General features: G+C 36.0%; 1 protein-coding gene across 1 annotated transcript in view; it reads right to left on the bottom strand.

Annotated features, from left to right (window-relative positions):
• The window catches only part of OTOGL (otogelin like), a 124,634-nt gene extending 114,389 nt beyond the window's left edge, over positions 1-10,245 (bottom strand). Inside the window, exons 1-5 of the mRNA XM_045187339.2 lie at positions 10,065-10,245; positions 8,963-9,002; positions 7,699-7,747; positions 2,758-2,824; positions 1,031-1,129 (exon numbers count right to left, since the gene is read on the bottom strand). Of these exons, the coding sequence (XP_045043274.2) occupies positions 1,031-1,129; positions 2,758-2,824; positions 7,699-7,747; positions 8,963-9,002; positions 10,065-10,143 (334 nt within the window). The 5' untranslated portion in view covers positions 10,144-10,245. The remainder of the gene's footprint in view (positions 1-1,030; positions 1,130-2,757; positions 2,825-7,698; positions 7,748-8,962; positions 9,003-10,064) is intronic.
• Positions 10,246-13,668: the final 3,423 nt, after the last annotated feature.

The raw sequence follows: 13,668 nt of genomic DNA, 5'->3' as shown, positions 1-13,668 counted from the left end.
GGAGATGGGGAGCAGTAGTCATCCAAAGTATGCTGGAATTTAAAAATTTATGACTTCAAACTGGCCAAATTTTAAGCCATGTTTGTCCCAAATTATATGTTATCTCTTATTGTCTCCATGCCTGCCTTCTTACCCTTGTGGATAGCCCTCTATTCTTTGTTTGGATTTTCTAGGCCTTTCCCTTTAGAATAATATGAAATTCAATGATATTTACTGAGTAATCAATATGTGTAAAATATTCTAATACCCTACATAAGGAGCACAAAGATGATGCACAATCCTGTCTTTCCTTTTTGTAATTTTTGCCTAAATTTATTAGCCTTGGCCAACTTTGGCCTTTTCAGGAAAAACTAGAGAGGAATTCATTATTCAGGCAGTCTTCTTTGACTGTATGCCTTACCTCTGTTGCAAATTTTCATAGAATCTTATGCTTTATAGCACATGTCACAAGTTTGATTAATGTGCATCTGTTATGTGTTAACCCCCTTCTCTAGACTGTAACTTCCAAGAGAAGAGGAACACGTCTGTACTATTCACTATTGTACCCCCAGTGCCTAGCCTGTGATCTAGTAGATGCTCAATAAATACTCATTACACAAATGAATATTTATTGATTAGGACTGAGGTAGGATCCTAACCAAGACACCATGGGTAAAAATATTTTTAAGTATCCTTTACTTTATGTACAGAATGTCCAATTAACTCAAAGTCAAAAAGAATGTGTGATTCCAAATAAGAAATCTAATTTATCCTGCAAAAGAGAGATGAGTGAGAATCTGATTTTAATGGGCAACTACCATCTAGAGGAGAAAAAAAATGCTTGAGGAAATACTAGAGATAAGTGAGAAGAGAAAGTGGGCATATCTATTTTCTTTTACATTGCTTCTAAATTACTGTAAATGAATTGTGAGTATTCAATATACAATACAAGTGTTCCAAATCCCAATGGATGAACCCTAATATAGCAAATTATGCCTTAATGTTTTCTCCGTCATCTCGTAATTCTCACCTTAGTATACCTGAAACTTACCAATCTGGCACCGTGTCCCAAGTGCCTGAAATATTTGGCAGTCACACGTACCAGACGCAGAACAGAAAGCTCCGTTAAGGCATTCATGAGGACAAGAACCTGAGGGGCAACAAAGTAAGTTATCTCCTGGCGTGCATCAGTTCTTATAAACATAATATGTCAAGATTCCTTCTGGACTAACTGCAACCACTATTAACTCGAACAGAACCCCGGGCCTCTTGCCTGGATGAGCTAAAGAATTAAGCCCATCCAGTCTTTATCCAGCTCATTTCATTATGTGTGCTGTGAAACAAGAAAGACAGGCTTTCACATCTCAAACTATCCTGGGAGCAAAGGTTAGCTTCCTTCAAGCGATTGAAAGGTCAAGTTCCCATGTAAGGCATCCCTGTCCCAGATGATGAGAACCAGAAATAAACAAACTGCAGATGATTCCGCTGATGGAGTTTGGCACCGGCTACGCGTCCAATGCGATCCTTCCCCAGGAGCAAGTGCTGTGTTAAAGAATAGCATCCCTCATTAGCCCAAAGGATCAGGCAAAGCATAAAACTCAGAAGGAAACTCCCATTTTCTAAGAGAATGATTAAAAATTTCATTTGAATTTTGTGTATTAATCCTCAGGCTTAATTACAAGTGATGTATTTTTTATCTGATCTAGATTTAATTTTAACGGGGCAGGAGCCAAAGTCACTGCTGGATGTCACCAAAAATATTCTCTTTCATGGAAAGAAATTGCCCCAAAGGATTATGTTGAAAAGAGGAAGCAAGAGACTATGAACTCCTGGACAAGTTTGAAAAACACAAATGAATCAGAATGAAAATTTTTCCTCTAAAAAGGAGAGGACAAGAGCAACTGGCAAAAATCAAGCAAGAAGGATTTAAGGAACACATCAGAGACCTAGAGGACATCTTTGAGTCACTACACAGTATTACTAGAGATTGCGCCTTTCTGGAATAAGGTAAGGTCATGAAAGCACTTTCTAAATGGAGTAATTCAACCACAGTTTTGCCCAAGGCAAAAATTAGGAAAACTCATTATCCTTCCACCTTAAGATCAATTATCTAAAGTTTCTCTTCACACATACACACAGACAACTCTCTAAGTAATATATCTTAAGAAAAATTACCTATTTCAACTTTGATCATAAATATAGGTAAAAAATATTTTTCATAAACTTAAATGTAGTTTTTTCCCAAGGGGCAAAACTATCTTTATAGTTTATCTTATCACAATCTTGCATTTTTACAATGAATAAATGTTAAATACTTAGATTAACAAATATATCTCCTTCAAAAAAATATTCACAGCCCTGTTTATTCCCTGAAAACAAGTATCAAACCAAAAACAGAAATCCTTGTTATTTTAAATGCAATGGAAAACAAATTAAATTTCAAACACCATCAGCATTATGCTTAATGGAAATGAGAAATTGGTAAGCAAAAATAGGATGTCAAGGAGAGATCAAGGAGCAAGTAATTGCTTTCGAAAATAAGTTTCTGACATCAGTGATATCTTTATGGGTCCTGTAGTTATTATCAGCTTTCTCAGAGTGTTTAACCTTTCTTGTTTCCAAAAATGAAGTGAATCTAAACTACTATCAAGTACTATTTCCACCCTGGCTCCATTGCCTTCTTGCATTATATGGAAATAATAAAGAGTGGATTCAATATAACCCCCCAAAGGGGTCTTTTGAGAAAGCAAATACAAAAGCATAAGATGTAGCACTAACCTTTTATCTTGCTTTCACCCCAATTAATAGCTTCATGGAAGAAGTATCTCGGAGATGTTGCTTCAAACTTTGAAAGAAAGAAATAAGAATTCAGGAGAATTAGGTTATTTCACACAAGCCCAACAGGCAAATTAGAAAACATGGAAAATAGGTACAAATACAGAACTTATAAGGCACTGACTTTCTATTTCCTTGGGCTACTGAGGCCATCTTGGTGAGGCAGAAAAGGCTCCTCTGGGGCTGTGGTTTCGCCTGGTACATGACTGACAAGTTCTTTATCCTGTTTCACCTCAGTTCTTCTGCCTCCTCTCCCTCTTGGGAAAAGAGCCTGGTTAGAGTTAGTTTTTGCCTTAACTGACTGCTCTGCCTTCAGAAGTCGCAGTGTTCTGACATTCCCACGTGCGGTGGGTCTGGAGAAAGCACGTGAGGCCAATGGAACAACAGCAATGTTCCCACTGCCTGCAGACCCATCTGTAGGGCACCGTCCCCAGAAGCTGCCGTTGCTGCAGTGTGAGAGTATCTATCACCACACTCTCCAAAGAGCTAACATGTTCAAGTTCACAGAGCACTTGTGTATATTTTTATAGATCCCAAAGCACTTTAGGGTAGAGGTTAAGAGCATGAATTAGTGAATCAGAGAGACCTGGATTAGAGTCCTAATTCTGTCATGACTTACTCTTAAGCAAGTTTCCTAACCTTTAGTGCTTCCTTTTACTTTTCTGTAAAATGGGAACAATGGTGCCTACTTCATTGTGTAGTCATAACAATAAATAAAACAATGTATGTAAAGATTCCACCATAGTACTTCACACACACAGAAAATTAGCAAGAGAGATTTATATTAATCTAAGCAACTCAAATAAAACCTTAAGACTTTTAGAGGTCAATATGGATTAGTAGCAAATAATTGTGGATTACTAAAACTAATCAATTATAATTTTTTTATTCCAACTCAAAGCCAATTTAGTATGTGGTCTGCAGCAATGTCCTTTCCAACAGCAATTTTATGTTCACAGAGGAATACACACTCCCAAAATTTGCCACATAATTGTTAAATTGAGTACTGAAGGATGTTAGAAAAACTGGGAAGGGTGAAGGGTAAGAAGAGGGATACAGAATGTGACTTCCAGTCCAAAGTCCTTTCTCAAAATATTCTGGTCTCCTTCCTCCACGTAAAGTTTTATTTTGGCATTTCCCAACAAAGTGCTTTTTTCTTTTAACAGGAAACCTGACCCATGTCTGCTAAAAGAACTCCCACACTCACCACTTTAAGACTCCTATTTAAACTCTTTGACCCACACCATGGGTCCAAGTTCATTGCCTCCTGCTTTCATTCCTCCAGGGTTTTATCCTACTATTAAATCTCCCCTTTTTGCCCTTGCCTCTCTCTTCAAACAAAGACTCACAATAGTCCGTGACCTTGAGTACCCACAAGACAGCAAATTTTATTCTCTCTTCAACATTATTTTTTTTCCAGCTGCCTAAATCTAACACAACCACCATTATTACCAGACACCAAATTCTTCTTTGGCTCCAATGAATCATCTCTGATGCTCACTAACAGCGTATATGACTTCAACTCTGCCTCACATAGGCTTATAACCTTGAACACATTATGTAACCTGCTCAGCCTCAATATCCTAATCTATAAAATGGAATAACAGTGACTGTTTCACAGAACTATGAGGATTAAATGAGATGGAATAAGTAAAGCACCAAGAACAGTGTGATGCACATAACAAGGGTTATAAACATGTTGCCTATCTTTGTGATTAGACAAAACCTGACTACACTGGACAACACTAGACTACGGCAAGAACATATAACTCATTTTTGTTCCATATCCTCTCACTACTTAGCATGACCAGGTATGACAACCTAGAACACCAGTGTCCCAGTTATCACAGCATCCTCATTACTACAGAGTTCCATGCATCATACTGCAATATTTCAACAATGGTAGGACATGACACACAGTTCTCATTTTTTTTTAACAGATCTGAACTCAGAGTGGTATTCTATGTTTATAATTAGGAGCACTTTTATTTTTATGTCATAAAAATAATGGCAAATAACTGATGGTGTCTTAGATTCAATGAACAAGTTACACAAAAATGATTTCCTTATTGGCCTCCACTAGACATTGAGTTTGTACACAACAAGCACTGCTATTCATGTTTATATCTCTAGTGTGTTCTCTTGTAGGTCATCGACAAACACCGACTAAACTGAAAACCGACATTATTCAAATGGGAATGATCTGCCTCCCAGGACTTTTTAGAACCATGACTATAAAAGATTCTATTGCCTTGGCTGGTGTGGCTCAGTTGTTTGGAGCATTGTCCTATAATCCAAAAGGTTGAGGGTTCAATTCCCCGTCAGGGCACATGCTTCGGTCTTGGGTTCTGCCCCGAGTCTGGGTGCACACAAGAGGCAACAGATCAATGTTTCTCTCACATCAATTTCCCTCTCTCTACCCAACCCCTTCCTCTCTCTAACAGTGAGGATTTTAAAAAAATCTGTTGATGTCCCTCCCCACATCCTCTCATCCGATTTCACTTGCATCTGGGTTTCTGTGCACAGTCAGACCCTCCAGCTTCAAACACTGACTCCTTTCTATCTCTGCCTAAGGGCAGAATCCCAGATGGGTAGACCACAGAAAGTGCCTTCCAGGGGGAGATTTAAAGCCCTCCGGGCCCCCCAGAGGCTGCCATCAACCAGGGGGAGAAAGGAGTTGGTGGATAAGCACCCCAGCTTTCCCCATTCATTGGAGAAACAATTCTACAATGCAGTCCACAGCTCCTCAGAAAGTCCCCAACAAGACTGAACCCCAGATGTCTAAATCAGGAAGCCCCTCATTAGCATAGCTGTATTGGATTTTCTCCCTTCCTAGTCTCACTTTTCTCTCTCCCTCACTGGGCACATCCTAAGTAAATTACCTGCACCTGAGTCTAGGTCTCAGCCCTTGCTTTCAGGAGAAGAATTTTTAAATGTAATGCAAAAAAAAAAAAAATTCAAGCAGTGAGTGCATATAGTCACGTAAGTGATAAAAAAGAATAGCCCATTCTCCCTCCTTGCTGATTACATCTCCACAGGAGGCTGAGAAGCACAGAGAAATGCAATCTTTAGATGACAAATGCAGTCTTTAGAGGAGAAATCACTGCAGCGCACAAATACACCATTGAGAGAAGTCTCTGTCTACCCTTTCTTTGCTCATTGTTCATCTCATTGCCAACATATTCTGAATCCTTACTTGTACGGTTACCTATCCATTAGCGTTTTGTCTTCCTAGATCAGGGGAGTGAATCTGTGGACAAGAATGGCCTCAACAGATGACATTTCAATCCTAAACAGTGCAATGTGTGATTATGACTTCATTTCCTTCTTTAACATTTATCCTTTTAAAATTAGTTCAAATATTAAATAATTCTGATGTATGTTCTTTACAGGAAACAAAAGGATGAGTGTCCTACTCTTTTTTTCTGTAGAAAAGGGAAATCAAACAAGGGAAGTTCCTAACTTATTGACAAAAAGGAGGTATTAACATAAATCCTTTGGAGTAAATTATACAAACTGTAAAAAACATCTATCTTTAAAATAGTATAGGATGGAGCAAAAATAAGTTTACAGTTGTGAGTATGTGAACACAGAGTTTATTCTTGTTTTATTATTAATTATTATATTATTTTCCATATGAACATCTGTAAACCCTACTTTTGCCCAACCCTGTATAACCCCATCATTACATCACTTCATGTGACAACTACAGAGTATATCTCACAGACTTTTCAATGTTCTGGGTTCAACAGAGTACAGTTTTTCTCAAAACCAGATTTCCTATTGAGTCAAGATGATGTCTTTTTGCAGTTAATATGGTCTACTGGAAAACACTTAAAATTTCTCAGAGAAAAATCATTTTAACCACTTCACATGTTACATAAGTACTTAAGTACACAAAACACTCTATAAGAAAAAAAGAAAATATTTCCACTCCATAGACAATCCTTTGCCCATTTTAGTACAAAAAAAGATCACTCAATTAAAAAAAAAAAATAGTTCTGCCTTCTAAATTGTCACAACTGCATATCAAATCTGTCTTCAATTCTCTTTAATAACAGCAAAAAAATATGTAAAACATTTCAGGCATTTACTAGAAATGCTTGTAGAAATTGATGGCATTTCAGCATTTGACAAAGGCCTCTTTGAATATGCATGCTGTTTGCTATCTAAATACTCAAATCGTATTACTTTCCAAAGAAATGCCTTGAAGGATTCTCTATTTTGCCATCCATCTTTTATACAGAATTGTTTTTTAAAACCCACGCATTTGAACATTCCAACCACAGTTTGATGATACCACAATTATAAGATCCAATATCCTTTATAAGAAAGGATCGAGGCAAAAAGGCATCCTCAAGTTCAGTGCCACCTCACCTATCAAAAAAAAAAAAAAAAGAAAAAAGGTTGCCTCTCAGAAGTGTCTGTAATTTAGATTTATCAGACAATATCAAAGCTGTTTGTCAGGACACCAGGACGCCTCGGATGACCTTTTGCAGTATGTAATGCAGATCATTTACACCTTTCTCTGCCCCATTTGCTTCTATTTGTTCTGTTGTCATTGTCCTAACTGATACTGGGCTTAATTTTTAAACCCATTTACATTTTCCGCCAAGTAGATGAGATTGAATCTTCCACACCTGCAATGAGCCTATCGCTAGGAAACTGAGGCGAATAGCTAAAAAAAAGCACTTGTCTGTAAACAAGAATTTGAGGGTCGCAGAAAAGCAGTAGAGAAGTTACTTTGCCTCTTCCTCCTCCATCCAGTCTTGTTTTTAGCATTTCATCCCCCTCCACAAAGGTCTCATTGTTGAAGTGACAGCACAGTCCCAAAGCAGAATGGATTATTTCTCTGCCTCTCTCTCCATCTGAGGCATAACCTACCTGTGCTGCTAAAAGAGCTCTTTTCTGTCGATTTTCATTAGATCCGTTTCTGGAAGAAAACAAAAGGAACTTGTATAGTCAAAGGCCCCAAGGCAACCTGAACAAGCCTTTCCCAAGAGAGAGCTGGTGTTTTCCTGCTGATTTCCATCACCTTATCAAAGAGGTCTTTCTTGGTTTAACATTTAAAAGGTCCCCCTCCCCCTTTTGGAGGGGTTAGATTTGGGTGGTGGTGCTGTCTCATTTTACAAAATTCCGGGAGTGTCCCCAAATCTCTCCAGGGTCTGATGTAAACTGAATTTTAGGAAGGAACTTCAAGATAGAGAAGTAAATAAAATAGTGTAATATTTTAGCACCAACATGCCTGATACTTTCTCCAAATGACTTCATAAAACTGGTGAGATAAGTATTTGCCAAAAACACATTCACTTTTACCAAACGTAAAATTTAATTTCCTCCTTTACCATGACATAAAAGGCAGATTAGCATTAAAGTGAGTAAGCACCTCATACTGTGATTTATCGAAATCAATGGGAAATAGAATTCTGCTTTTCATTAAGCAGATCAGTTTAGTCCAAAGAATGATTTTTGTTATTTAGCGTTAGGTCAATTTTACTCTTTTTAATCATTAAAATAAATTTTGTTCTATTTTAAGACACAGTACACGTAATCAGCTATGTACATTCATAATAATAATATAAAGGGGGACAAATAATATAAAGGGGAAATTACTGAGTATAACTTCTTTACAAATCTTTGAAGTAAAAGTAATATCTCCTTAGTATTATAGCCTTTGGATATCACCAAGAATTCCTCGTATAATTAAAATTTTAAAAAAAGAATTTTTGCTTCATAAATAAGGAACTGAATGCTTGATAATTTTTAATTGGTGGAAATGTTTTTTAAAAACTAAATGTACCCCTGGCTGGTGTGGCTCAGTGGATTGAGCACTGGCTTCCAAACCAAAGCGTCACCAGTTCGATTCCCAGTCAGGGCACATTCCTGGGTTGCAGCTGGGTCCCCAGCAGGAGGTAAACGTAAGAGGCAATCACACATTGATGCTTCTCTCCATTTCTTTGTCCCTCCCTTCCCCTCCCTCTAAAAGTAAATAAAGAAAATCTTTTTAAAAAATAAAATTAAATATAATGTCCTCATTTTGTAAAATGTTTTATCTGTTTTATATAATATAAGAAGATATACTTATCTGTTTAAATTCATTCATATTAACTTTAAGTTTCATAGGACATAAAGAAAAAGAAATACTCACTTTGATGTTTCAGTCAAAATGGATGATGCACAAATATACCCTGCCAGAGATAAAAATATATACACATAACACTAAAAAAGTTATAGAGATATTTTGGTTACATTTACATGTTTTAATTATTAAACAGATCATTTTAAACTAAATTCTAAAACTTAGTTTTGTTGTTAGGTGTTTTGCATTTGCTAAAGGATCTTTGACCATCAGCTTCCCTGTGAGACATCAGAGCAACTGGTGAGTCGGAAAGAAGGAGCAGTGTACCTAGATTTACACAGAGACGTGATACAGGAGAACGAGCACTAGACTCAGAGTCCAGAGATCCAAGTTTCAGTCTCTGTCCTACCACTTAGTAAATGCCAGACTTAAGCAAGCTTCCATCTACATCACAAAATAATGGTGTTGGGCAAGTTCATCTCCAAAGTCCACTCCCTCTCTCAACTTTCTATGACATTTTGTCCCTGGAATTTTCAGTCAGTCCTAGGATTAGAAGTTAGTGTCTATGACCCCACAAGACTTTTATACTTCAGTAATTTCTCCCTCTTCTCCTACAGGCTCCAAAATATACAGTCCTTTCCAGGAATTAGAAATTGACAACTGATTATAAATCAATGTTTTCCCCATAAAAAGTCTATAAAAATTAATTTGTAAATAAACTTGCTATAAAATAATTGAAAATCAATTCTGAGCACCAAGTATTAAAACATCCTTAAAACATCTTTTGGCCATTCTTTGAGTTGCTGGCATAAAAAGTTTCAATACTCAATTTCTCAATAGTTATAAAATTTCAAATAATTAAATTATAGAGACAAATATTTTAAATCATTTTTAGAAGAGAAAAGTTATAATCAGAGCTTCTTTTAGTACAGTGGCATAACACAATAAAAGCATAATTGTAACATTTAAAAAAAACAAAAAAAAACTAAAAGTCCCAAATATATCTGCATTATTAACAATTTTCAAAAAGATGACCTGGCTGTAATTTAGTTTATATCCATTCTAGTGACTTCGAAGTAACTGCTTTATAGTATAAGGAGAAACTATTCCTATCTGTTTCAACAAAGACTAAAATATAATAAAATAAGGTAAAAATATTATGAGTTCTTACCTTGTAAGGAAAACAGCAGTATATGAAGCAAGAATTTACTCCAAGGTATCATTAAATTGAGTTTTCTCACAATGTTCATTTCAATGTAGACTTTCTCCCTGAAATGCAACCAAATTGTCGGTCTTTACTATGATGGCATCTTAGAAGGATGTATGTTTGTAGAGTGGTCAAATTCTTAGAAATATAGCTTTGTAATAAAGTAATTTGTAAAGGAATTCCTGTCTTTCTAACTACATACGGCATCTGAAGCTTCAGAAATTGCAGGCAACCTTTTGGCTGAGCCCCTCATTAGCAATGCATGGCAGCCTCTTACAGGAGCCCGTATTAGTTACGCCCTACCCGGATCCTGCACATCATTCGCCGTTTTAGCCTATATTAGCCTTTTACAGGCTCTAGAAACAGCAGCACCAAGATTAATTAATGAGAGAAATATTTAGATGTACGAATTAGAAATATTTCCCATTCTGGGGGCCAGCTATGTCCCTGTCCTTATGTTACTGTCACACTGTATTGAATAGGATAGGTTATTAGCAAATACTGAAATCCAGAAAAAAAATAATAATTTTTTAAAAACCCTGTTAACTCCTGATGTCATGTGAGATCATCATTATTCCCAATTATTCATCTATTCTCTATATTTTATTCATAAAATAATTACTGTACTTTGAAAAAAGTGAAATAAAACCTTATCATTCCTAGACTGTCTAAATGGTCTCATAAACTTTTCTTTAAGAATGAAAAGTAAACTAAAATTGTGTGCATGTATTTTCAACTGAAGTGCCATTACAGTGTAGTTTAAATTGATATGTTTATGTGGCCACAGCTATTTCTATTAAACATGCTGCAACACAAGTAGAAAATAACACACAAAGATGATAATCTAGTATTAGACTTTAAAAAGAAAACAAAGTAATTCGTCTAGCCTTGAAAATCTTTTTTTGCATCCCCTATACCACCTAATTTTTGCATCCTCCATAACAAATATGCAGTTAAACAACAAAGAAGGTCTTCATATACTGATTACCTAGATTAGCAACAGAGAACCACTGGAATATTTCATAACGAACTCCACAGAGATTATCTAAGCCCCGTAAGTGAATGAAAGCCATGCTTATGTCATGGACACACATTTCCTATAGCAGGTCCCATGAGTTACCTGCATCATTATCAGATTCATTCAACGGAGCCCAGGGGTAAGGGATGTCTAACTACAGAGGAACTACCTTATAAGACGAGAAAGCACACCAGTCCTTAATGTCTTGTACTCAGGCCCCCCTTCCGCAACGACTTCCCAGACCTTTCTGTGGAGTTCTAATTACTGCATGCCCAACATCTATTACATAAACAGTTCCTTGTCCGTGTCCCAGATCTGATGATTGTTTTCTCTTGTTTTAAATGATCTTAATCACTTTCCACTGTTTACATGATTGCTAATTCCATGAGCCAAGAGAAGATGTTTCCCTATAAATGCACATTTTAAGCATGAAGACACACACAGTTTACTAAAATTATAAGGAGCTATATGCTATGTGTACACACACACTTGTACACTTATTTTATAATTTTAATGGATAAATTTAAATAACTTTCTTTAAGTTTAAATAATTTAAGTATAGGCTGTGTTTAATTAACATTTATTAAATGGTTATTAGTTATTACTCTTACAGTAATTAGACAATCACTCAAACTAATTAAATGATAAATTAATATACTGTAATTCTAAACAGATGACTTAATTATTTATAGTTACATCCTAAATATTGGTCCAAAAACATGTACTACTTTAACACAATCAAAACTATAAAATATACTAGACACTTTCAAAGATGTGACTACAGAATAAATTAAAAGGTTAAGCTCGAAATTTGTTTAGAGAACAATATTTTTCCTCCAAAGAAATTTTAAAATTAAAATTTTAATTTTGTTTCTGCAGAATGCATACTGACTCTCTGGAGAGGGTGGAACTGTGTTTAGCCAATGTGTATATCACGAAGTCCTCTCCTTAATTTACAACAGTTTCTCTTAGCGTCATAAGTCAACCTGTACAAGCCAACTGAAAATACGAAGAAGCACCCTGGCTGGTGTGGCTCAGCGGGTTGAGTGCCGATCTGCACACTGAAAGGCCTCCTGCTTGATGCCCAGTCACAGGCACATGCCTGTGTTGCAGATGAGCCAAGTCCCCAGCCGGGGGTGTACGAGAGGCAACCCATTGATGTATCTCTGGCACGTCGATGTTTCTCTCTCTCTTTCTCCCTCCCTCCCCCCTCTCTAAAAATAAATAAATAAAATCTTTTAAAAATATGAAGAAACTATAAATCATACATTAATGTTTTTTCCCAATCTAGTAACTGCTTGACTTTTTTTACCTTAAAATATTTCACAAGTGACACAGCTGCTGGAAAATCCTAAAAGAAAACCAAATTGAATTTCATGGTTCAAAAAATAAACATTTTAATAATATTCAGTGATTTGTAAACATTAAAGTCATGTGAAAAGTATTTATTTCTAATATAAGCCTAGATATCTTATGTACTTAATTAAAATGTAATAACGCTGAAAATTTTACCTCAAATTTCATATAGCATCTTTAAACTTGTTTATGCAAATTATCACAGCTACAGTTGAACATTCCTAGGCTATATCATCTGGCATTTTTATTACTGTTTTTCTGTTTTGAAGTATATACATTTAAAAGCTAGAACTTGTTGTGCCTGGTGAAGAAAATAGTGGAAATTGTAACAGGAATTCTCAGGGTGACCATTCTTTTTTACATAGGTTTAGTGTAGGCTATTTTTCTATTTCTCCTCCATCTGGGCTTGTAATAGGTAAAAAATCAATAAAGGAGAATGAACAATGGCAAAGAAAACAATAACAGAAGTCCCAGGTTCTTTTTCAAAGACCTACATTATGAACTCATTAACATTAAATGGTAGGCGGCATGAAAATAGACAAAATAGACTTCCATGAATAGTACAATGGAACAGAGAGTTTTAGATGAAAGATTAGACCCAGAGCCACACCAAACAGAGAATTTATGGCTGTGCTACATGTAGTTATTACTGTCAAACTGTAGTTGACAGCTTTTATATTTCATTCTACTCTGACAAAGGAACGTTGGCAAAAAGTGAGTCAGTCACCAGCTTGCAAAGAGACACAAAGTTCCTAAGAAGTTTGAGGCGACCACATGGTGCGTGCAATAAACAGTACTCTTTCTGCCACCAGAGCACTGCACACTTTCCCACATGGAATATGATCTGCAGAAAGTTGACACCTGACAGCCTATTGGCCTCAACACAACATTAAAAACAATTGGTAAGAATGGGAAAATGCTGACCTTAAGTTTGTACATCAATGATAAAAATAAGGGAGGTATTTTTAATCAAAGTTCACCTTTGGGAAAAAATAATTTCTTTAGTAGCTTATATAACACTAATTTTTCATTAATTGAGATCAAATCTAGAGTAGATAACATTTGATTCCCATCATATCACATTCTACTAGTGAAATGCAATTATTCCTCACTTGCTTTACTAAACCTAACACATTTCAGGTTTAGTGATTTTAGCCAGAATTTATGTTATCAGCGAGCAAGCAAAAAGAATCC

The sequence above is a fragment of the Desmodus rotundus genome, chromosome 3 (genome assembly GCF_022682495.2).
Source record: "Desmodus rotundus isolate HL8 chromosome 3, HLdesRot8A.1, whole genome shotgun sequence".
Taxonomy (NCBI): Eukaryota; Metazoa; Chordata; class Mammalia; order Chiroptera; family Phyllostomidae; genus Desmodus; species Desmodus rotundus.
Note: the sequence above shows the minus strand (reverse complement) of the source record. Positions and strands in the feature narration are given on the sequence as shown.